Below are 25,347 nucleotides of genomic sequence, written 5' to 3'. Positions count from 1 at the left end.
AGGGGGCTGTACAGAGGAGAAATGTCCAATCCCTCTCTCAGCAACTTGGAGGAGGAAACTGATGGCTGTGGAGTCCTGTTCCCCAGACCTCAGGCACACAAGGGTCCTTGCAGATGTCTCCATCAAGCTCTGCACTGCTTAGGAAGAGACTCAGAGCCTCATCCAGACTGCTCAGGCTTTAGGAAGTGCTCCATTTCAGTGACATATCAACATGGCAGGCTCAGCCTCAGCGAGATGCATGTCCAGCCCAGCATTGATGACCCAGGTGTCAGCCAGCTATAGAGTGGTCAGCCAGCAGTGTTTGATCAAAACCAAGTTCTATGATTCAGGTAAAAACAGAGGTAGTCCACAAGACAACAGGAGCTTTGCAGTAAGTTTCCATTAAAGCTGGTAAGGCCCAAGTCACAGCACTGCCAGGTTCCCTCCTAGCGGCTTTTGGAGACACGGGTAACAATTTTAATATCCAAAACGCTGATGTAGGGAAAGGTAGCTAGGCTGTAACTCTGGAGCACAGAACTAGCCCTGCTCGGTTTAAATAAAATAGGCTTCCTTTGTGAGCCCTGCCTGAGGTGGTCAGCCTCTAACAAAAGACTACTGACAGTCCTCTGGCACGATCTCAAGCAAATTGAACTTTCTGCAGCTTTTGCAGTAACACAGTTCACTTAAAGCTGTCACAGGCAGGAACTTTCCAGTAATCCTCATGTTAGCTCTTATGCTGGGTTAATAATTTCCTGCTCAATCATCTGTGACCAAGACACAACCAATACAATTCTGGTTAAGTCTAAAAGTGGAATCAAAAGCATATATGGAAATTTTTCAAAAATTAAATAAAGCAAATGCGGTATCATACTTGTGCGCAAGGCAAAGCAGACCTGCTGGCTTTTTTCATTTTATTATTGTGATTTATAATCCAAAGTGGAACCAAGATCAAGCCTCTATGACCCAACAGCAAACACTTTGCTTTTTATGTCCTTTGAACAATGATGGTTAAGATTTTCTGCTTTTTATTTTTGTCCCTTTTTTTAATCAGTAAACAGAGACAAATTTAAATCTAACAACTAAAAATAACATCCAATGTAGTTGCCAAGTGCTGAGGTCCCATTTTGGGTGAAGTTGTTCTCCAAAAGCCTGGTGACAGGGGCCCCATGACACTCTTCCACAGCACTATGAAGCTCCCAAAGCCCTGTACTCCATATGCCAAGCAGATAATATTCTCACTGCTTTGGTCTTCTTCAGAAGCCTACAGAAATCTTGTTTCTTGAGCTGTTTTTGACTTTGTTAAAAAAATTCTCTATGTTCTCATTTTAGCAGAAAGAGCTCTTGTAAAAAAAACTAACAACCTGTCCACATGCACTCATCTTGGTCTTTCTATCACAAAAGGCTGAGCAAGGGGGTCTAACAAACCAGGCAGCCACACCTGCCCCACCTCAAAGCAAAATCCTGACCAGGTAGACAACATTGTTAAAGGAAAAGAGAGGGATTTTCCCTTAGCGGCTCAAAGGCAATTCATACAGCAATTAAAGTATCAAGTTTAGATGTGCTCACAATTCATGTGGTTATAAAAGCAAAAGTATCCAGATGCATAAACAAATAAATAAACAAACAGTGAAGAGGGTAAAACGTTTAGCTGGAGTCAAGCCTTTCCCCAGGGCTGAGAGAGCCACGAGGGTCCCTGCCCAGCAGGGATCAGCTCAGCAGTGTGATGTGATGTGATGTGCACACCCTGGCTCAAGGTGTGCACTGACCCTGGTGTCACTGCCTGCCTCCCACCCTCTCCTGGTTGTCCCCACAGCCAGCAACGACCTGGAGATGGGCCCAAACGTAGGCAAGAGTCCAGTGGGTATGAGCATCTTAATTCTGACAAGCTGCCCAGCCCAGACCACAGCTACGCTCTATCAGCTGTAGCACAGGGAGGAGAGCAAACACTGCTCAGCACAGCTCTCCTGCCTGCTCTTGTGTTGACAATTTGCAGGCTAAAATGCTGCCAACAAATACAAATAGAAATGTAAAAATACATTTGCTGCACCTGGATCTTTCTTCTTCTCTGAGATATATGACTAAGCTTTGCTCTGACATGAGTGGGAAGGCAATATAGCTACTATTTGTGTACTGAAATGGGCATTAAAACAGCCCAGTATCCAAAACTGCCCAGTTAGAGAGATGAGCAAAGAGAGTAACAAAAAGCTGAATGGGATACCCTGCAGCTCTTCAAACAGCAGCCTCCAGAAGCAGCAATCTGGGGACAACAATGTTTCTATATCCAAAGTTTCGTAAAGAAATTTTTAAAAATTAGGTAAACATGGTAAAATTTTTGCAGAAAAAATACAAAGCTCAAAGCATCTGAGAACATTGCAGACAGTTACCACTTCTGCACTTTGCCTTTTCCCTGGAAATGGTTTAGCCATAAATGCACCCATATACATTGGGATGCTTTCATTTATACCCCCCTGGGCAAGTCAGGCACATCTGGAGAAATCATCTTCACAGTATATTACAATACTAGGAGCACTCCTCATAGGATGGAAACAGATGGCTAAGATGAAGCATGACAAAGCAATATAAAATCACAACAAGGGAAAGAAAAACATAAATAATCCCTGTCCCTCACAATATAAAAACTAAAGCTCTCCCAGTGAGATGATCAGGCAACATGTTTTAACAGGAAACAATTTCTGCAAGTGTGTGCATCTGAATGGTGGAGACTGTGATCAGGCACTGGGGAAGGCAGAAACTTCAGAGGGATTAAAGAAATTGAGAGATGAGGGGGCCATGGATTGTGGCACTGACTTGTCCCACAGTGAGTCAATGCCACGATGGGGGGAAACCTGGAGCCCCAAAAGCCCTTAAACATCTCCCTGCTGCAAGCTGGAACAGTGCAAGGAGGGAAGGATCAGTCTGTACTTGTCCTGTTTTATACACTTTCCTTAGTATATGTTGCTAGGCAGAGCAAGAGTGGGGATATCAGCTTGGACAGTTCTTTGGCCTCACAGCATTTAGCAGGTCTGAGACGTGATGCTTATGGCACTAAATAAAACAGGGCACCACAGACACACATACATTCATACATGCATTCATACACATGTAGTGCTGCCACACAACACAGCAGTGCTAGCCCTGGACCTGGTGCAATTTTTGGCAGGTGCAGCAGCACCTTGCTCACCTGCAGGGACAGATCTGGCCATACCAGGATGGACAAAGCAAAGGGAGCCATTCCAGCCCAGCCAGCCTCTGCCATTTAACCTGTAGGGCAGGGAAGCATACCTGTCCTGCTTAATGAGTCTCTGTAAACATTAACAGGGCAGATCTCTAAATTACTTAAACATGCAAAGCAGTGGTTAAAATCTTCCAGACTCTTTTCTGCTCTCTGTATGGCAGTTGGGCTCACTGATCTCACACATCAATAAAAGGGCCACTCAGGTTAATTGGAGGATATACCTTAATTACCTATATGCCTAGAACTGACCAGGCAGCCCAGCCAAGTCCCCGGCCCAGTGGCCTCCTAGCTCTGAGCCGTGCCAGGAGATCCCCTTACACTGTTTACCTGCCTCTCCTGCAGCCTTGCTTCCCCTGAAACAGAAGGAAGTCAGTGTGCTTTTTGACTACCAAACTCACCCAAAGAGAACATGCTGTATCTCACAGAAATTGTAATTCACAGAGCAGGATACGCCCCAAAAATGTCTCCAGCAAGCAGCAGCTTTTCCCAGAGGCTTGTTTTGTGCATATTATATTCAAGACCACGCTTTCATGAGGCTGTTCCTGTCTGCAGAGATCGGTGTGAGGGAGCCCCGGGGCTCCTTCCCGCCCACGGCCACCATCCCTGCTGCTCCCACGGCTGCTCCCGGCCACCACCCTGGCCCTGCACCCACAAGAGCTCTCATCTGCACATCAAACAAGGTTCTCCTCCCAAAGCTTCACAGCTGGGTCTACCTTTGAGTTCCCCTCTTTAGGAGATTTTTTTCTCATGCAGGAGAAAAGCATCCCTGACTGGATTTCTTCTGATCAGCCCCAGGGCAGGGGACAGAGTAATCCCAGTGTCCATCTGGCCACCTTCTCCTGCCTCCACCTGGTTCCTCCTGGTGCATTAAAATGAAGACCTGTGATTTTATGCCACAAGAGAGGTGGAGATTCCAGCGTGTGGTGAACATCCTTAACACACAAATGGCCAAGAGAAAACTAAGAGGGAGAATGGTGTCAAATCAAAACACAGCTCAAGAGACAGCAAAGCAGTGCCTTTCCTCATTGCACTACACCAACCTGACTTCAGAGAAGTAGTTACCACTCTTAAAACCAAATGCTGAATTAACTGCAGGCTGCTTAGCCCAGCACTGCCTGTTGTGCAAAGTCCTCTGCACAGGTTTCCACACAATTGAGTGATTTGAGCAATTTTGGTCAATTTTAATGATAGGGACAGCAAAAAGGGAACCTCAGGTGCAAGCACACAAGTTCAGTGTCAGCAGTTGCCCTGCAGCAATGTGGGTGTCCCTGTCCAGAGCCCCTGGGCAGTCAGGGGTCAGTCACACACAGACTTTTTCTTCTGACTGTGGCTGACAGGGACTTCATGGCCCTTCTCCACTGGCTCCAAAGAGCTGCAAACCAAAGGAAGATAATGATTTAACCACCATGACAGCCCATTTCCCAACTCTGAGCATTTCTATACAAACCATTGCAGGAACCTGACTCCCATGAGTCACCCTGTTTAGTTTGACTCCTCTCCTCTGCTCCTCAAGGAACACAAGCCAGCACAGGCCAAATCCTACCCAGTTGATACTGGCTCCTGAAATCAATTACAGGAAGCTGCTTCTCCGATTGCAGGGCCCTTGTGTGCAGCCAACAAGCTGCTGAAGGAACACACGTGGATACATCCTGCACACACCACTTGTCCCCATCCATTTGTTTCCTACTCTCTCATGAGTTTTCTAAACTCATGGATTTCCAGACCCATGGTTTCGAGGAAACAAAGCAGCGAGGAAAAAGAACAAGTGTGGACAAAACTCAAGGTAGCCTGAAATCCCAGCAGCCTCCCCAGAACCACTTCTCTCCAACTGGTGGGGCTGCACCCATCTTTGCAAAGAGGTGTTTATTTTTTTTTTTTTGAAGTGTAACCAGAGTTACCAGAACAATCCTCTGAAGCCAGCAAAGCTTCCTGAAGTGTGAGAGAGGCCAGAGACCAGCCCTTTTCTATTCCCCCTCTTTGTTTGGACCAGGAATTTGCAATCCAAATCCCAGCCACACCAGTGCAGGCAAGGAGCCTAGCTGCTGTAAAAAGCATCCTAGAGAGCTCAGGAGGCTGTGTGCCAAGGAGCTGCTGCGAGACAAGGTGAACTGAGCTAGGAAAAAACCTGTATGTATACAATACCATTAAAATAGCAAATAAAAAACCTGTCCTGCAGTGCAAAGGAATGTGATAGTTCCTGAGTGCTCCCCTACAGCTGCAAAGAGTCCTTGAAATATTAACAGGGTTATCAGCATTCCCTTATCAGTTACAGTAGTGCCTAGATAATTCAAAGGACTGAGCCAGAGCTCATAAATATATACACTTTTTCAATACCAAACTCTTATTATCAGAGAAATTTTTTTGTTAATTTTTTAATTGAAATTTGTTAATCTTTTCAATTAACAAACTTAGAAAGGCAGCAATCTACAGGAAAAATATATTCAGTTGTTGATTTTTGCATCCATTTATTACTATTTTTTCATGTGCTCTGTGCATTTTCAAGACAGGTGTTTTTAAACATGTTTATTGAGGTTTTGATGTTAATACAATGCAGCTGCATTCTGTATCACAAAACCTGTGGTAGGTTCAAGCTGTAGAATTTCTAGGTGGCATAAATTCACAAATGCAAGCTGGGAGCTTTGTACCCACAGAAGAAACTGGTGAGTGCTGACACTCTTGCCTACATGGATTAAGTGCTGAGTATAGCACACAGAGCACTGGAACAAATCCTTCCCTTGATATGAGTCCATGTGGTCACACAGGCCTGAGGGAGGGACAGTACAACATTTTCATAACTTAAAAGAACTTTCTAGAAACTTTGACCTTCAAGAGGGACATAATGCAAACATGGACAAAATTATATAATATCTCCTTCAAGAAAAAGCAGCAGAGAAACCACCAAGCCAAGGGCAGAGCCTAAACCCACCTAATTACTGCCTCCCCTTTAATACCAACACCTATGTCTGTCCAACCATGTGCTGAACTGCTCCAGTATAAGGCAACAGAAATCCTACTAAAAGAAATAAAAACAACATGAAAAATTAGTTTTGCTTTGGTTGCAAATGCAAAGCAGCCCTAAGCTAACCAAAGGGCTGACTACCACAGCTCCTCTCCACCTCTGCACTGGAACTCAGCTTATACTGCACTGAACTGTTTCTTCACACTAAGTAAGAACCTTTTTTTCTGTGGTGGGTTTTTTTGGGGGAATTTTTAGTGGGTTTTTTTTTAGGGGGGGTTTGGGATTTTTTAAATTATCATTGCTAGTTTGGCTTTTTGTCAACTCTTATCCTTCCTTCCATTATCTTCTACTCATTCAATGAATTCAGATGTTTCTTCATGCTAAGTCAGAAGCTTGTTTTGTTGGGGTTTTTTTATTGGCAGATTGGCTTTTTAGAAACTTGGTGCCTGGAAACAGCCCAGCACAAGGTCATACCGGTGATGGGAAGCAAAGGGCTGTAACAGCCAGAACTAAGATTGGTTCATCTTTGCTGCAGCTTGCATCCTGTGACATCTGTGAATAACTTCCAGCCCCATTCACGTATCTGTTGAACCACGTTACCTTGTGGATTCTTTACCTTTTGATACCAAGCTTAGGAGAAGACAGCAATGCTGTTACCAACACACAGCAAATTACACAAGCCCAGGCAGATCAAAGGGCTAACTGCTCTCACAATTTATTATGTTTGATTTCTGCAGCAAAAAGAGAACAGGAAATAATTTTTCCACCAGCAGATTCAATTTTCTATTTAAGGAAGGTTCTCAAGGAAATATGTTGTATATACATAATATTACTTAAAACTATGAAGCTTATCAATTTATCAAACTTTATCTTAAACCCAGCTCCACTTCTTTGGATCCCTTCACAGAGAGGTTATCCCAGAAATTTGCCTCCCTGAAGGTTTCAGACTGCCTTCTAACATCCCACCTAAATTTATGGTCACTTACACACTTTTTTCTTCCATCTGCCCTGCTCCTGTACTTCAGGGGTGTAGGTAGCAGTCATAGCCTTCTTTGGATTTTATTTTGCAATAAGAAGGATGCAATCTTCTACCGTAAATTATACCTCCGGTAAAACAAATTCTCTGTTCCCCAATTTCTCCTCTTTACAATATACATTATCCTTTCTTGACTAGGAAGAATCAGAATTGGAAAGAGATGAGATATTTGCAGTGCCTTGTACAACAGCATGTGATACTTCACTTTGTATAATAAACCCATCTCACTTATTAAGCCCCTGTGGTGGAAGCCCCAGGCACCACTGCATTTTTCCCACTGGTCTGATGCTTCCACGTTCCGAACCAACTCAAATACACAGACAGTGGGCAGGCAAGAAAATTAAGTCACCCAAACAGTGTAATTTTAGAAAATGGAGTGATTTTCCATCCCAGTATTCAGCAAGCACTTGCAGTACTGCACAAGTTGATGGAGGACCCACCTCCGAAGAGAGGACAGTGTGACCCTGCCATATCACACCCAGGTAACAATATGATGATTTCTTCAGAGAAGCAGCAGCATTCCCTCCAAACAAGCAGAAACACATGATCCAACCAAAGAAAATGCAAGAGGTGCTGAAATGCCATCACATGGAAGCTAACCCGTTCCAAGAGATTTTGTGACTCATAAATTATCATAGAGAAAATTAAACGCTACAAAATACCTAAGAACAGAAATAGAAAATAAATTAATCAAGATGTCTAATAAGGAACAGAAACAGTGGTGCTTTTTAAGTGTTGGATTATAAGCTATGGTACTTTCCAAAAGGGATTATACTACCCTGAAGCTGAGCTGATGGCTCAGCTTCTCATTTGCTAGAGGACCAGCTCTCAGGTGCAATACCCCACCCCATGGGCTGACCATCTCTGCAGGTGCCTACACCCGTGCACCCTCCCACTGCACCATGAGGATGGAGCCAGGGTTCAACAGGGAAAATCCATCCCCAGGGCAGAGCACCAGATAATTTCCTGCTGAGTGGGATGCAGGAAGGGATGACACAGGTCACAAAAACTAGTCAGAGCCTTGGTTTTGATAATCACAGCAGAATAAAAGGGAAACTTATGGCAAAAAGAAAAAAGCACTGGAAATGCAAATACATGGCTGTGAAATTATCAGACTGAGCTCTCTGTTGAGTGCATGGACAGATTCAGTGACCCTCAGGGAATCTTACCTGCTGAATGAGCCAAGAATACGCCTTGCTGGGTATTAGGCAATGTCATGTAATATGACTACAGCAGTAAACACAAAGGCTCCACAGTGCAAAGAACAACACTGGGAATTTCACAACTGCTGAAATCTCAGCCTGATTTCTCCAAAATTCAGTTTCATCACAGGAAGAAAATTTAATTGGGGTTTTCTTATCATTAGTCACTTATGTAAGTTCACTGAAATACCTGAAAATGTACAATATCCAAATTTTATGCAGCACTAAGCCATCCTATTTAACCAGTATGGCATGCGCAGAGCTTGAGTAAAGTTGTTTGCCCCATGGGATGCTTTCCAGTCTGAGAAAGCTTTCAAACTGGCCATCAAAGTTGTCACTTTACTTTCCCTTTATGCCTTGAAAAGAGCAATGGAATCTTTTGACAGCTACAGACTTATCAAAGAGACTCAGAGCAAAAACCCAGGAGTCACTGACACAACCTCAGAGCAGGAGAAACTCCCCTGGAGGACCTGCCCCAGGGGAAAGAAAGGGATGGATACTTAACTGCCAGAAGTGGTGTGAAGAATTTTATCTGATCATCTTAGCATCTCAGCTTCAGCCCAGTCTGATGCAGGCTGGCTGAGATAAAGGAGTGAATCAGTCATCTCAGCTTAAGAAATCTCCACCACTTGGCAAAGGACATATTTTAAAAGCAGATCGTACAGAAGTTTGTAAAACTCAGTCATACAAAACAAGCGTGTTCACTGCACAGAACAGAAAAAATGTCCTTGTCTCTCAGTTCTCACCTGAGTTTATTGCCATTAATCAGTCATGTCCATCAATGCTGTTAGTAGTAAATAGGAATTTCTTAGTTTAAAGCCTCTTAAAGCTGAATAAAGTCCCAGACACTGTTATTATCTGAGCCATAGGGTAGCTGAGGCACAAAGGCACAAGTCAATAAAGGCAACTGCACCTTTTCACAAGGGATTGGAAAAAAATACAGTCAACATCAATACCCTGACTGGGCCACACAGGTGTTGCTCCCACGGACTGCAAAGACAACAAGCACTGACACCCAGTGTGCAGCACGCCCTGCAATCTGGAGCTGGACACAGATGTCCCATGACTGCTTGTGCTGGTGACCTCTGTGGGACCTTCAGCTCCTTATGCTGTGGCTCCCTGGGCTCTGCACAAGGAGGGGGGCAAAGGATGGTGGCTGCAAAACCTCCAGAAGCTGCAACCAGCTGTGGGCAGCTGCCAGCCACAGACACCATGGGCCAGGCCCAGGATGTCCCCAGCACTGCCATCTGCTATCTCACAGGGCAGTCACTCAGTGGATGCCTGCTGGTGATCCTCATTATTTACAGCAGGTATTACAAAAGCAGCCCAACAAGGTCTCTGCTGTGCATGGCCCTGTACAAACTTGCAGCAAGCAAACTCCAGAGATGCAGCACCTTGCTGCACAACAGAATAGAGCAAACAGATCTAGTGAGTGCAAAGGGGGAAAGGAGAAAAACATATGGAAGAAGAAAAGAGGAACACCAGCACGTATTGTGTAACAAGCTTTCAGCATCTACCAGGTCCCAGAATATACTCAGGGTTCCCACTCTGCATAACCAGTGCAAACAAGCAGTGCAAACCTGCTGTCAGCAGCTTGGTCTCCAGACCCAGGTGTCAGACTGCCAAACTCAATGCAGAATGACAGGTAGCTTGGTGAGCGGGACTTAAAATTAATCTGTCTTACATATCGGTCAAAAAACTCAGAGAAATTTACCCACATCACTCTAACTTGTACCAAATCCTTTTGCAAACACTTTGCAAAACTAACCAGAAGGCACCAGCAGGTTCATGAGCTTGAGAAACTGAAGTTAAGATGGGATTTAAACTAGCAGGCAATTACCTGCCAGATGGAGAGCTCATCACGCAGAGCACACATCACTAAATTACACTGTGTCAGTAAGAGGAGGCCAGCATCAGAAAGACACCCCGTGAGAAGGGAAACTGAGTCAGCCAACGGGATAGTTCAGCCCAGTGGCTGCTGCGAGACCCTGCCCACATGTGCAGGGCAGCCTTGGCTGTCTGCAGCAGCAGCGAGCACGCTGCAGGAAGAGCCGCCACAACCGAGCAACGGGCAGCAACACGTCCATGATTACCAGCAAGTCTGTCATCGTGGCAAACCACAGCGAGAAAGAGGATTAAACAGGAGAAGATGGTTGGACTCGGAATATTTAGCAGCGTAATTTAAGTCTGAGCCCATGAATTCTTCCATAACCAACCCTTTAGCCCATGTGGGGGCTGCTCCACATAAAATCAGAATACATTTACAGTTAAAGCCAGGAGGCAAACAAATTATCTCTGATCAACAGGAAAGCACTCCATGGAAATTCCCAGGGTTCTCATTTATTTCATCTATAATTTCTCAGGTGAGAAGAATTCAGTTCCTGGTTACAACCAGAACTGACCTAGTCCTGACATGGCCTGAATGGCTCATGATTCCACTTTTGTTATGGCCTAAACAGCATCCAGCAGCTGAGGGTAAAAGCCAGACTGCCCACACTGCTGCTGAAGCAGAGGTGTCCACGCACATGAGCCAGAAAGCCTCCTCTCCTGCATCCTCCAGGAGTGAGCGTGACCCTGTGGCTTATGGCACTTACCAAAGAGATGGGAAATGTGAGTCCCACAACAACTCCTGAACCTTCCTTGGCTCCTCTCTAAGGTGCAGCACAGTGAGAGCTCTTAGATCAAGGGCTGGAGCCCAGCCCATCTCTGCCTGCTGAGTGTCCTGATCGCTGTGCTGAGTGAAGCGCCCAAGCTGTAGTGGGATGGTATTTCAAGTATTCCCACTTTATAGGACACTTAACTGCCTAAAACAGAATACAGCTGCAGGGAACAGGCACCCACAAGTGAAATGCTGTAGCACTTGCTGGTTAGATCCAAGTCCTCTTACTAGACCTGAGGTGTGAAATGTGCCAGTGCCTCTCCCTAGTCACGCTGAGCAGTGCCCGCAGTGTCTGGAGGCTGCTAAAACAAGAAATGCACTGGAGTGGGCCAGCTTTTACATGATTTAAACTAAATGCACACAGCCAAATCAATTTTAAAACTAAAAATCACAGCTTGGATGTTCAAGGGTCTCCTTTAGAAACAGAGCCAGCACAAACACCACTGCAAGCACACAAATAATTGAGAGGATGAGCCGGTTCCTGTAAAGTTCAAAAGTGCTATGACAGGAGTTCAATGCAATAAGCTCAGTGACTTGCTAACATCAGTTTTGAATAGGATCAAGGAGTCTGATCTGTGGCTAGTGAAAGGAAAGAGCAAGCCCAACCAATCCAGCAGATCTTTGTGCCCATAATGTGTACTCTGGTGGCATGGCAGCTACAGAAATCCACTTTGAGTACATTAGCTTCCAAACCTAACAGCCCCTTGGGATTTAACAGCAAAGACTGCTAGGTGCTGACCATCACATCCTGGAAACCCAAATCTAATAACATAGTCCTTGTTTTGCCCCTTTTGGTGGGGTCCAGAACCTTTTGCTTCTTTCTGAAACTGGGCCTAGCCCACGGCAAGCAGGAGATGCCATGATGACAGCAGTTGTTAACGAGGGATTTTTCTTTTGCCTCCTTCAAAAAGCACTGAAATATTTTGACCATATGCGTCATTTCCAAAAGTGCTGGAGACCTGATGGAATGTAGCATCTATCACGTGTCAGGCAATGGTGTTGAAAACAGATTACTTTCCTTTGTATGTGATAAACATAACATGTCTATGTTTATCATGTGGTCTCCTGAAGATTTATTACAGGTTTGCTTTTCCATTTATTTGCTTTTTTTGTGCTTGGCAAGGGTAAACACTGGAATAAATATGAAGGTGGTTACAGCTTAGCAGCATTAACGACTTGTTGAAACAAAGTCCAACAGTTTTCCTTTCTCTCCAGCAAATCCTACTTTTCTGTTCAAGTGCTTTTTTTCAAGTGCGAAGATGATCTTTCTGAAGTATTTTAAAATTTTCTTTCTTTGTTGAATGCCAAATCCCCATAAAAGCATACCCTTTCTTTGTTGAATGCCAAATCCCCATAAAAGCATCCCCTTCATTCACTCAAACCCTTGACAATATTTAAAGTATATCCTAACATTATTAATGGCAAAACATTTTCCTCTTTGCAAATTACAGCCTCTCCCATCTTTTCTATCTAGTCTGCTAAGCCTGTTACTACAGGTAGTTTGCTGTAACAGAAATAAGTACAATCATTACTCCAAAAGAAAACAAACCCTTCCGTTCTGGCACACACATTCAGGGTGGGTTCATCCCACTGAACTTTAGCCACCTAACAACAAGGCAACCAGCCCAAGACAGTCATTTATGCTCCCTCTTTAATCAGTGGGGCAAGATGGACATTTCCAGTCAACAGCCCTTCTGCTTATCAACCAGTCATGGCTGGAACCTGCATTTGAAGCATTTGAAGAGATATAGAGGATGATCATGGTACCAGATAGAGATCTGACCATAGAAGCCAAGCTGTACCTTTGACAATGCTGTTTTCAATCCAACAAGACCAACACATTGCAAGTCACTCTCAAGCAAAGCCTTAAGAATTAAAAAAAAAAACCCAAAAAAAACCCCCCCCAAAAAACCAAACCAAAACAAAACCAAAACAAAACAAAAACCCACCCCAAACAAATGAACAAAAAACCAAACCAAAACAAAAACCCCAAACAACATTAGGCAAATCTTAGCAGATTTCAAATTTTCAATAAAGATTACATCCTGCCCCTTCTGGAAAATTGTATTACTTCTATAAACAGCTCAGTGTTTTTCAACACTGGAAAAAGAGCTCCATTGGGGGGAATAATAATACTGTCACTTGTCACAGAAATACAAAGTGGCAAAACTGAATTTAATTAAGTCTCAGATGTTCTTTGTTTCAAGTGGACAACCACTGTGAAAAATCTTTGGAGAACTGAACTCCTTGTCAACTTGTTCTATACTTTGATTTATGCAATCTTTTGTCCAACTAGTCTTAAAAAAGGAGCAGACAACAAGAAAAGCTATCATTCAGAAGAGACAGTACTACCATGCTGGTTTCTTGAATGGCAAAGTAGATGTCAAAGTAGTTAGGAGTACTGTATTACCTAAAACCATCATAATTCCCACAGAAACCAGGACAGAAAAACTGTAACATGGAAGATTGCCAAAGACTGTCATTAGATCTGATCTGAGTATCTTCAGCTCTTCTAACCCTCCTACATTTCCTAAATACTTTCCACAGATATTTTTGGAAATGCAAGTCAGTAGGCCAAAGGAAGCCAAAAGAAAGAGTTGCCCAAACCCCATAACTTAGGCAATACTGAGGTAAGCAGGTAAGTTGTGTTGTTATCTCAGAGAGCTTGTCCTCACCAACTGACTCTCAAAACCCTGAGGGCTTACAAAAGAGAGGGTGAAGGAATGGAGGGCATAGATCTTGTGTCTTGACATTTGATCCTTTCCTTACTCATCCTCCATGCATGAGCATTGCTGCTAGAGTTGCCTACACTGCTAAATATTGAAAAGGTACTTGCACACAGGTTTTAAGAGGTTTCTGCTTCACGTTTAGTTGTTTCCTGCTCCAGCTTTCAGAGGGTCTTCGTATCAGTCTTCAGACATTTCCAGGGTCTTCATATCAGTCTCACCTGACCCACAAGGGAACTACGGGGCCCAGTGAAACTGAAGTCAACCCTGTGCCCAGTAATTGCTGTACCCAACATAACCAGACAGATGTGAGCCCAGCCATGCCAATGTATGCAGCAGACACACATCTGGCTGAACCAGGGCCACCATCATAGGGGTGGCATGCACGTGCCCCTGGACCCAGGAACTCTGAGCACCCAGCCAGCCCAAAGACTGGAGACAACTTGTCAGCCACAGGGGTCTGACAGACCTGCTGCACACTGAGGAGGAGGCAGATCACAAGTGAGTCAACCCAAACCCTCTGTGGAGATGCTGGGAGATATCAGGATGCCAAGATGCTCTGATCAAGATGCTCTGACCAGACTGGTTGAAACGTGAGGATATCTGGGTTCCTACCCAAGTGCCTGCTAAGGGTCTCTCAATCACCCCACAGAAGTACAGAGAGCAGCTACCTACTTCACCTAATGTTACACTTTAACATCTCACATTATGTTCCTCAGTCATGGGATGTTTGAGAAAATTTATTTAGTTCCAAGACGCGAGTCAGCAATGGATGGGAGTTCCAAGGTATTAAGTATATACACTGAAGGAAAATGGACCATTCAGTGAGCAGATGTAAAGTGATAGGCTTTATCAGCAGCCAGACACTTCCTCAGGTAACGCTTGGATGCTGGAGATAATGAAGTATAAAACCCCACTGCTTCACATCACCTACTTTCCCCACCATTACCTCTGCTGCAGGTTTAATATCATGCTAACATCGGAACTTAGAAAACTGTTCCTGTATTCTAAACAAAGGGTTCTTTGGCCGTTACTTGGACAACAATTCAATGTTTATTCTGTATTCGGCAGTTTGCTGCAGGTTCTGCAATCCCAGCCTAAAACAATTCTGAAATGCCTGACCAGAAAAAGAGAACAGGAGAGGATTCTTCTGAACTCATGACTGCAGGTCAGAAGGAAGAATATTTCAGTGATGTCTGAGATGGAAGTAAATCACAAGAGTATATGCCAAGGAAACCAATTCTTTAATATACCCTGAGGCTTAAAAAGTAATCGAAAAATATAAAACAATTACTAATCCAATTTTTAAAAAAAGCTTATTACAACTATCTCCTCATTTGCAAAGAAAGTGAAAATGAGAGGAAAAAAGTTTTCAAGGTAATCCCACCACCATACTTTTCTACATTTAATTTCTTTCCCATGAGACTTATTATCAAGTAAAGCCTATCAGATCGTTCTCACTGTCATATCTCCATTCTCATTCTTCTTACACTTTCTTCTTGTTACCTTAGCTTCTCTCTTTCCCAGAAACTGCTGAGAAAAGTATCAACATTTTATTTATTGACATAGAGAAGATACCCTTTATCTCAGTAAACAGTTCCTTTGTCAGACTTCCACTAAATATTTTCCCCTCATTGCCATAGATGTTTTCCTGTCTTTTGAAACAAAAATACACTCCTATGAAATCCAGGCATGAAGTGGAATGAAGCCTGTAGAGAAGCAACAAGGCAACCATAGCTTTTTATCAGCTGGAATATATCATACAGCTGAAAATGGAAAGTCATTCCAGCAGGCTGGAAGGACACATATCTACAATGCACCCTGCTGTAGCAGAAATTAGAATATGGAACATATACAGATGCAATAAAGGATATAGGTAGCCACAGGAGATCCAGGAACTACCCTAACTTTAATTGATGGTCACTGTCCTTGATCTGCTATTTTAGGAAAATAAATGTAAATGTTCAAAATCACCAATATCAGCTGTTATAAATCATCCTTCATTTCAGTCCCACACACCACACAACAGCTGGGGATACAATCCTGCAGCTTGTGGGATCATGCCACCTTCCTAACTGGGTCCCTCATCATTGCCTCCTGGGCCTGGCAGCCTCTGTGCCACCCCCTCCTCCCCTTGCTCCACAGTGGGATCCATGAGGGAAGTGCAAGAGCCCAAGGTCCCTGGGACCCAGGGTGCAAAAGCCCTGCAGCCACACAACAGGCTCCAACATCTGTCCTGCTCCAGGGGAGAACTCTCCACCCCTCCATTTCCATCGTCTCCTAATTGTACAGCTCACAGGGATCCCTACAGCAGCTCCTGTAGGAATGTTTCCCTGGAAGGGGGGGCATGGAGAGCAGCTTGGGCACTAGGTGCCAGTTTGGGTGCCAAGTGCTCCTTTCTGTCCCTGGAACAGTCCTTGGTGGCAGCCAGAAGCAGCTGCCCAAGGAAGGGGACCTGAGGCTGCCCAAGGAAGGGGACCTGAGGCTGGGCTGTGCCCTGGTGTGCCCAGGTGTCCAGCACACACCCTGAGAGGTCACACCATGCTCACCCTCCATGCCAGAGCTGCCCCTCTACCTACAAGGACACCTTCTCGCTGGAATTTCCTTTTTCCCTTTCATCTCAAATCTTGCCACACACGAGTAATGCCCCAGTACTTTGTACCTCAGACACAGCTGCAGCCTCACCTTTCTCAAAAGGGCTGCACCAAAGTATTGCATCATCTGTATTTGTATGGAGAAGGCACAGACCTGGAGATTCAAGATCATTAGCAATAATGACTTCTAAATTACAATAATAATGAAGATTCCTTACCAAGCTCTGAGTAAAAACTCCCGAAGTTGATTGTAACACAAACAAGCTCTATGTTAATTTCTATTTCCTGATAGTCAATAACCTCACTGAATGGCACTGGATATTTAAAGCTAAAGAAATGTAAATGATACTTGAGGTTGCAGAGTCCTCAAAAATGCTTGGGTGTCTATCCCTCACTGCCTGAGGTGCAATACCTTCCCAGAATTGCGTACGGTATGCTGCATAATATTTTACATTTATCTGGACCATTCAAAAGTTGTAGCATCCAGCCAGCTTGGGTTTTGTCTGCACTGCTGACTTGGGCTGGGTTCCCAGAGGAGTTTGCACACACATCTATTGTATCCCACCGAGCTGTCGCTGATGATAAGTGGGACTACTTGTGGCAACACAGCCAAGCAGGTGCCAGCACTGTTTGCAACGTGATACCCAGGCAAACTTGTGTAACATTTGTGCAAAGCTGATGCTCATACCTGCCTTCCCCCCACTGCCCCGGCAAGAACTGCGATATAATGTTTAACAAGCAAACGTAATGTGACTTCAGCAAGGTTTAACCCATTTTTTGACCAAATAAATCCCAATTTAACATTATCATGAACATCACTGTAGACAAAAAGGAATCATATTTAACCATCCTGTCAATTTAAGCCGTGTACTTATTAGTAACACTAAGAAATCATGGACTGATCGACTCTCGGCCACCTGTTTTAGGTCAGAGTAAAATCCTGCCCCTCCTGGAAAGTAGGGGCAGGATTTCAGCAAAGTCCAGCCTTTATCCCAGTTGTTAAAACAAGACCACAATGTGCAGACATGGGAATATAAAAGCCAAAGCTCTGCCCTTCTGTAGGAAAACCTTGAAGGTACACTAGCAAAAGGAGAATGTGCCTTTTTAAAGGACCCCGGAGCACTCTTGGAGCAGCTGCATGCAAAAGGGGTCCGGTTTGTTCACTCGGACGGCTCCGTACAACAGGCACAGGGCAGCCAGAGAGATTCACTTCAAAAGACACAGACTTCAAAAGCTCCTTCCCAATGCAAAGCAAAATGCTAATATCTACACCACCTACGCTCCTCCCTCCTCTCCTGGGCTGGTTCCTGCTGGCTGTGGGGGCACAGCCCACGGGTACCCCACGGGAACCCAGCACCCAGGCAAGGGCAGAGCCACGCACGCCCCGAGCCTGCCCCAGCTGCTCACCACCCCACAGAGCTTCTGACAATGCTGACATGAAACTTCTGACAGCATTATGAAGCCTATTAGTTCCATTTGCCTGGTCTTCATGATTCTTAAATTTTGTTTATAAGCAGAAGGCAAAAATTGCCATGCTTATTTGAATAATCCCCAAGCCAAATGAAGGAGTGCTGCGTTTAGCCACGTATCAGTGTCCCAAAGTAACTCAGTGGAGTAGCAGGGCTCCTCGCTAGCACCACACACTCACATGCCTCGGCACCACAACACATGGCTAGATAGAAATAAGATTTTTACAGCACCACTGTTATTTCCGACTCATATGGAGATCAAATTCCCCAAGTTCATAAGGAGTTCCAGTCCTTCCCTGACCTAGGAGCAGCTGTGAGTAGCGGAGGATTTTGTGTTTGTCTGGGTTGAGAGGTTAATGGCAACTCCATAGACACGTTTGTTTCGGTGAACTGGCAGGTCATTTTAGCAGATGATTTGCAGGTGTTACGCAACACTTAGAGATAACCCCGTGGAGTACTTCTGTCTGAGCTTCTTCTCTGTCTCTTTTCTTTTTTGAACTGCATCAGATAAATCACAGAAACCTGGCAGGTGAGACTTTCATGGACTAATCACACAAGGACAAACTGCCCTTCCAATTTCCACACAGTGAACTTCTCCAAATAAGTATCAAATGTAGTTCAGTGCTTGTTAAAATTATCTTAAAATCCCAGCCATAAAAAACTTTAACATTTCAAGCATCTCAAGACACGCAGCAGACAGTCCATTTTGATGAACATCACAGCACAGTTTCAAAGTTCACACCTTCACAAAACACGAAAATGATGCTAAAATAATCGCCTACATAAAAAACCAGGTATTCACTCCTACCTGAGACTTCACCCACTTAAACCGTGTAAATCATTATACTGAGAAAGGAATTGCTCATGTCAGCTATATTTCTGCACTGAACACACTCCTCACCTAGTCTAACAACTTTTCCAAGCTCTGTGCTCCAAGATGAGTGCTTATCTTCTGCTACCAGATAAAAAGCTACTGGTTCAAACAGACAGTGACCATGCAATCATCTGCACCTTAATCCGACTGTTTTTCTTTAAGGTCACAAGCCTACTGTCTGTTTTTCTTGCTAGTCCTCACAGGACATGGAAACAGCATTTACCTTACCACACAAGCTGCACTCCAGTATTTTGGAAGAACCAGGAGTGGCTTTTCAGGAGATACACTAAAGCAAAATCAGTCAGCTCAGTTAATGTCACTTTCATTTTCCTGAAGCAAAAAGAAACCCAAGCCTGCAAACACAACGGAGAGTGTGGCTCACTTTTGCAAGGCCTTGCTGCACACCGTGGCCACTTTTACAACAAAACAGTTGCTGCAGGGATTATGCCACAGTTTGATTATTATTTTTCTAATACTCTCCCCAAGTATGATTTTACATACCTAGTACTTTAAGCTTTTTTTTCTTTTTTTACAAAAATAACACAAATCTTAGTTTTAGTTTGCAGAGAGAGGCAGCAAGGAAAGTATCTGGCTAAATCTTTGAAAGTCAACAGAAATATGGGATCAGGTCCACAGTAAACTTTATAGAGTGGCACCTGCAGAGGAAATTACTCATTGCATGATTGATGTCACAATTAGAGGCATAAAAAGTAATTCCATGATAAACAAGCAACTGAGCAGAAAAAGAGTAATATCCTAAGAGCATGTTTGTGCTCAAATAAAAGTACACATTGGACAATATGGAACAGTCTTCACACACATACACACATACAAAAGTTCTCCAAAGAAGTTAATGGCACAGTAACCCTCCTTCTCCCTTTCTCTCCCTCCCCGTAACAGCCTTGACTTGGGGGCTGCAATTGGCCAGTATGTGCCCCCAGTCCCACTAAAATGGAACTTCAGTGCCATTAGCCATGGTCCACAGCTACCACACAGCCACAACTGAGTGCTCTCCGAGCTGCCATTTCCCACAGGAGTGCAGGTGAGCAATGCAAACACCAGCAGCACATCCACCTGAGCCACACCAGCTCTGGGCTGAGGTCTGAGGAGCTACCAGCCAAACCCCTGGGTACACAGAAGGGAGTAAACACGTTTTGTTGCTGAAAAAGCAGAGATATCCAATCTCAACTTTTTTTTAGAGAAAAATAAAGAGGGAGGGGAGACAGAATTACATATACATGTGCATTCCCTACATCTCTGCAAGTTACATCACTTACTACCTTTATGGAACCACATCAGAAAAACACAAGCCGAGGTACCACCTCAGCTAAGGGAGTATGCTCCCTTCCATGCACACTCATATTTATTTATCCTTGTGATCCACGTTTACTAAATAACTTCAAAGCTCCACTTCAATCCACAGCACATAGGCTTAATACATTTTTGTGGTTCCTCTCCAAAAGTTCACAGATAAATTGCTGCTTCAGGAAACCAAGAGCTGCACTTTAAACTGCAAGTGTGTTATTGCTGCCCCCGCCCCCATACTGGTCTGACAAACAAAATCATGCACTCAAACACTTGCTTACCTGAGACTGACACTTTCATAAGGGCTTCCAGGGGTCTGTTGTTGTCCAGATCACGACTCAGTTTGAGTTCCCCAGTGGCAGAGTCCAAAAGGAGCAAGCTTAACTCATTGCCTTGGACAAAAGTGTAGGCCAGGCTATCAGACACATCGGGATCATGAGCTGGGATCTTGCCAATCACGCCAGAGGGAAAGCTGTTGGACTTGTTGGTCACGTAGTTATTGAAGAGGATCTGGAAGTCCTGCAGCACAGGTGGGTTATCGTTCTGGTCCAGCAGGCGGATGTGCACAGTTGCTCGGCTCACAAGAGGGGCTGAAGTGGCTTGCACCACAATCACATACTCCGTCCGGCTCTCATAATCCAGGTCCATTAGGGCTGTGAGGTCTCCATTGAGCAAGTCTAGCTGGAAGACCTCAGGGATGTTCCCCTCTACAATCTGGTACATGATCTGTGCATTGGTTCCCTCGTCGGGATCAGCTGCACTGATCCGTGCCACAATAGAGCCCACAGGGCTGTTCTCCTCCACAAAGATATCAAATTCATCCTTCTCAAAGACAGGGGGGTTGTCATTAATGTCCAGCACAGTCACCTGGATGTCCACAGAGGCTTTCAGTGGTGGGCTGCCCCTGTCCACAGCGAAGGCCCGCAGGCTGTAGACAGCCACGTTCTCGCGGTCCAGCTTGCGCAGTGTGCGTATCACTCCAGAGGTGGGTTCAATGTAGAAGTCCCCATCTCCATCGTCACCACCTTGGAACGTGTAGAGGAGACGGCCATTGAGGCCCGAGTCACGGTCAGTGGCAGACAGCTGCAGGACGCTGGTGGAGAGCGGCACATCCTCAAACACCGAGCCCTGGTAGCGGTCACGCAGGAAGCGGGGTGCATTGTCGTTGGCATCCAGGATGAGGATCTCCACGTACGTGGTGTCCGATTTCTGCGGGATACCGTTGTCATGTGCTGTAATGGCCAAGGTGTAGGAGGCCTGGTCCTCATAGTCCAGCTCCATCTGGGTGGTGATGGTGCCTGTATCAGGGTCAATGCGGAACTGGGGGATATTATCATCCAGAATATAAGTGATTCTTGCGTTCTCCCCCGTGTCTTCATCGGTGGCACTGATGGTGACAATAGAGGTGCCAATGGGCTTGTCCTCACTGACGCTCACTGTGTAGTGGGAGCTCTGAAAGACTGGGCGGTGTGTGTTGGCATCTGTGACATTGATGAAGACCTGGACGGTGTCAAAGAGAGTGCCATCAGAGGCAGTGACTGTGAGCACATACTGCCTTTCTTGCTTGTAATCCAGGGGCAAGGCCAGTGTGATCAGCCCTCCTCCGCTCTGACTGGTGATGGCAAAACGGTTCCTGGTGTTGCCACTGGTAATCTGGTAAGTCACAACACTGTTAACGTCCCTGTCCACTGCTGTCAGAGTCAGGACACTGCTGCCCACAGCTGCGTCCTCGTTCAGTCTGAGGTGATACACCTTCTCTGTGAAGGTGGGGTTGTTGTCGTTCACGTCCAGGACAGTGATGGACACGCTGGCTGAAGAGGTCATGACCGGCACGCCGTGGTCCCTGGCCTCCACCCCAAAGTGATAGTTTTCCACAGTCTCTCGGTCCAGCTCTGCAGCTACAGTGATCCACCCTGTGCTGTTGTTGATTTGAAAAGGGAACCCAGAGTCACCTGTTACAGGGGCACTTCCTGTGGATGGTGCCATCTCTATGAGTTTGTACTCCAGGCGGGCATTCTCTCCAGAGTCAGCATCCACAGCCTGGATGTGCAGCACCGAGTAGCCCAGAGGAACATTCTCCAGCACTGAGGCCTGGAAGGGAGTGCTCACAAAGATGGGGGCATTGTCATTCACGTCTACAACCTGCACCGACACCATACCACTGGAGTTGATCAAAGGAGGTCTGCCCCCATCCTGGGCTTTGATCCGGAGCGTGTACTCCCGGATAGTCTCGTAATCCAGAGGGTTGATGAGGTCGATGGCGCCAGAGAAAGAGTGAATGTAGAACTGGCCTTTCAGGTTGCCACTCACAATGCTGTAGTGCACCTGGGCATTGCTGCCCCGGTCCCGATCTGTGGCCTGTACCTGCAGTATCTGGCTGTTCACTGGGGCGTCCTCTGGCACCTGGACCAGGTAGCGCTTCTCACTGAACTGAGGGTAGTTGTCATTCTCATCCTCTACGGTGATGTGCACCATAGCCGTGGCACTGCGTGGGCCTGGATCCTTGCCCTGGTCATTGGCTTCCACCACCAGGTGGTACTCAGAAACCTCCTCACGGTCCACCGAGGCTCGGGTCCTCACAACCCCGGACCGTGGGTCAATCTCAAAGACTCCGTCACCAGCTCCCGGCTCCAGCAGGCGGTAAAGCATGTTGGCATTGGCTGGGGCATCGCCATCCGTGGCTCGGATCGTCAGCACCTCATAGCCCACCTCCAGGTTCTCCCGGATGCTTTCCCGGTACTCGGGCTGCTCAAACACTGGCTCGTGGTCGTTGGTGTCACTTACAGTCACTGTCAGATAGGTGGTGGCCGAGCGGCGGCGTGGGGAACCATGGTCGGAGGCGGTAACCTTCAGCACGTGCGTGTCCTTCGTCTCCCGGTCCAGGCTGCGGGCGGTGACCACGCTGCCCGTCTCGGCGTCGATGCTGAAGTAGTCGTTGGAGCGCTCGTCAAAGAGCGCCTCCATGGAGTACGCCAGCCGGCCGGCTTCCCCCTCGTCAGGGTCCTGTGCCCGCAGCACGATGACCGCGGTGCCGGCCGGTTCGTTCTCGGGGATGGAGACCTGGTAGCTGGGCAGCTGGAACTGCGGGGGGTTGTTGAGGCTCCGCGCCCGCCGCGCTCCTCGCCGCCCGCCGCCCTCCCTGCCCGGCGGCGGGGCGCAGCCGGCGGCGGCTCCGCGGGGCTCGGCGGCCGCCCGGTGCCGGGCGCGCCGCGGGCAGGGGCCGCCGCCGCCGCGGGGCCCGCGGGGCTCGGCGGGCGGAGCGCGGCGCGGCGCGGTGCCCGCAGCCCTCAGGCGCCCGGCGGGCGGCAGCGCCGGCGGCTCGGCGGCAGCGGCGGGGCGCCCCGCGGCCCCCGCGGGCAGGTGGAGGAGCGGGGCGGCGCGGGGCGGCCGCGGGTCCCCGCCGCCTGCCGACGCCAGGGCGCAGAGCAGCGCGGCCCAGGACACGCAGGCGGCGGCGGACAGCAGCCGCGGCATCTCCGGAGCTCAGCGGGCAGCGGGGCCGGGCAGCGGGCTGCTGCACAATCCATCCACCCGCCGGGCTGCCCGCCCGCCCGCATCCATCAGCCGCCGGCCCGCCCCCCCCACCGCCCTCGCCTCCCGGGCACCGCCGGCCCCGAGCCCCGCGCCCCGTCCCAGTCCGCGGGCAGCGGGCTGGAGAGCTCCAACTTTTCCACCTTCAACTTTGAAGTGAGTTCAAAATGGCTCCTCTCCTCCTCCTCCTCCCGCCGCCGCTCCCCAGAGGACGATTAGCATAAACCTGCTGTTCCTCTCCTTCGCCAAAAAGAAGAAAAGAAAATCAAATCCCGAGGTCCCCCCGCGGTGGGGCCGGCCCGCGGGCGGCACGGTCCCGCGTGGCTGCGCGACACGGCAGAGCCGCCGCGCCTCGTCCGTCCCGTCCTGTCCCGTCCCGTCCGGTTCCGTCCCGCTGCAGCCTCCCGGCTCGGCTCGGCTCCGCTGAGCAGCGCAGGCTGCGCGGAGCGCGGCGGGCGCTGCCCGGGGCGGGGTTTCCTGGCGGCCCCGCCCGGCCCCTCCCGGGCGGCGGCGGCGGCGGGGGCCGGGCCGGCTTCAGCCCCGCGGGGCTCCCGCTCCGCCGCCGGCGCCCCTCGGCGGCCGCGGACCCGCCCGTCCCGGCGGGGCCCTGCGCTCTCGGGGCAGGTCCCGCCGCCGCTGCTCCGCTGCCCCCGGGGACGGAGCTCCGCGGGCGGCGGCTCTCGGCCGCTTCCCCGCGCGGCAGCCACCTGTCGTCTCAGATCCGCCGTCCAGAGCGGAGTTAAACAGAAATTCATTTAAATTCATTTTATTAACTTCTCGCTATTAAGGGGGGAAACATAAAGTGAAAGTACTTTCCAGGGCAAAATGAGCATCATGTGGAGGCCCAAGGGGGGGCTGCCGGTGTCCCGGCGCAAGATCTGCTCTGAAACACGCAAAGCTGCCGGCAAGATCTGGAGCCTTGAGTTAAAGATTTCTTTAACTCAAGGCAATCGCAAATAATGATAGACAGGACGCAAACTTCTATGGGAAGAAGCAAAGCCCAACCCCTCCTGGAAATGTTGCACTGGTGATTATAATGTCAATTCCACGAATTTACGCTGGATACTTTCTGTCGCGCTGCTCTTCCCTCAGCGGTGCGCCCGGGCCGCATCCCCGCGGCTGCAGTGGCCCCTGGCGGGTGCGGCGGGAGGCGCGGGCGGCGCAGGGCTGCGGGAGAGCCGGGGGCTCGCCCTGCCCGCTGCCCCGGCAGAGACCCGTGGCGATCCAAGAGATCCCGCGTACGGGAGCTCTGCACATGGGGAAGACGCGGGGCGGTGAACTGTGAGCAGCCCAAGGCCGCCGATTGGGATTCTGCAAAACTTTGTTACTTGTACGAGCTGCGGAGCAACTTTCAGAGCGGTCTGTAGCTGTCGGTTCAGGCGCTTCAGCGCTTATAAGAACACTACGAACAAAACAGGTTCTTTTAGTGGCTTTCATCCCCTGAAATGCATTATTGCAAGAGAAGGGAGGGAGGGAGGGAGGGAGGGAGGGAGGGAGGAAGGAAGGAAGGAAGGAAGGAAGGAAGGAAGGAAGGAAGGAAGGAAGGAAGGAAGGAAGGAAGGAAGGAAGGAAGGAAGGAAGGAAGGAAGGAAGGAAGGAAGGAAGGAAGGAAGGAAGGAAGGAAGGAAGGAAGGAAGGAAGGAAGGAAGGAAGGAAGGAAGGAAGGAAGGAAGGAAGGAAGGAAGGAAGGAAGGAAGGAAGGAAGGAAGGAAGGAAGGAAGGAAGGAAGGAAGGAAGGAAGGAAGGAAGGAAGGAAGGAAGGAAGGAAGGAAGGAAGG

The 25,347-nt window shown here is 47.7% G+C and overlaps 1 protein-coding gene across 6 annotated transcripts in view; it reads right to left on the bottom strand.

The window, feature by feature from the left end:
• CELSR1 (cadherin EGF LAG seven-pass G-type receptor 1) overlaps window positions 1-23,234 on the bottom strand; it is a 163,489-nt gene extending 140,255 nt beyond the window's left edge. For 5 of the 6 annotated variants that reach the window (XM_063396837.1, XM_063396839.1, XM_063396836.1 and 2 more), the window contains exon 1: window positions 20,320-23,139. In XM_063396837.1, coding sequence (XP_063252907.1) covers window positions 20,320-23,002 — 2,683 coding nt within the window. In that variant the 5' untranslated portion in view covers window positions 23,003-23,139. Of the gene's footprint in view, window positions 1-20,319 lie in introns of all 6 variants that reach the window. The other variant, XM_063396840.1, reaches the window with a different exon arrangement.
• Between the last annotated feature and the right edge of the window lie 2,113 nt (window positions 23,235-25,347).

The sequence above is a fragment of the Prinia subflava genome, chromosome 4, assembly GCF_021018805.1.
Source record: "Prinia subflava isolate CZ2003 ecotype Zambia chromosome 4, Cam_Psub_1.2, whole genome shotgun sequence".
In the NCBI taxonomy this organism is placed as follows: domain Eukaryota; kingdom Metazoa; phylum Chordata; class Aves; order Passeriformes; family Cisticolidae; genus Prinia; species Prinia subflava.
This window is presented reverse-complemented; position numbering and strand designations above follow the sequence as displayed.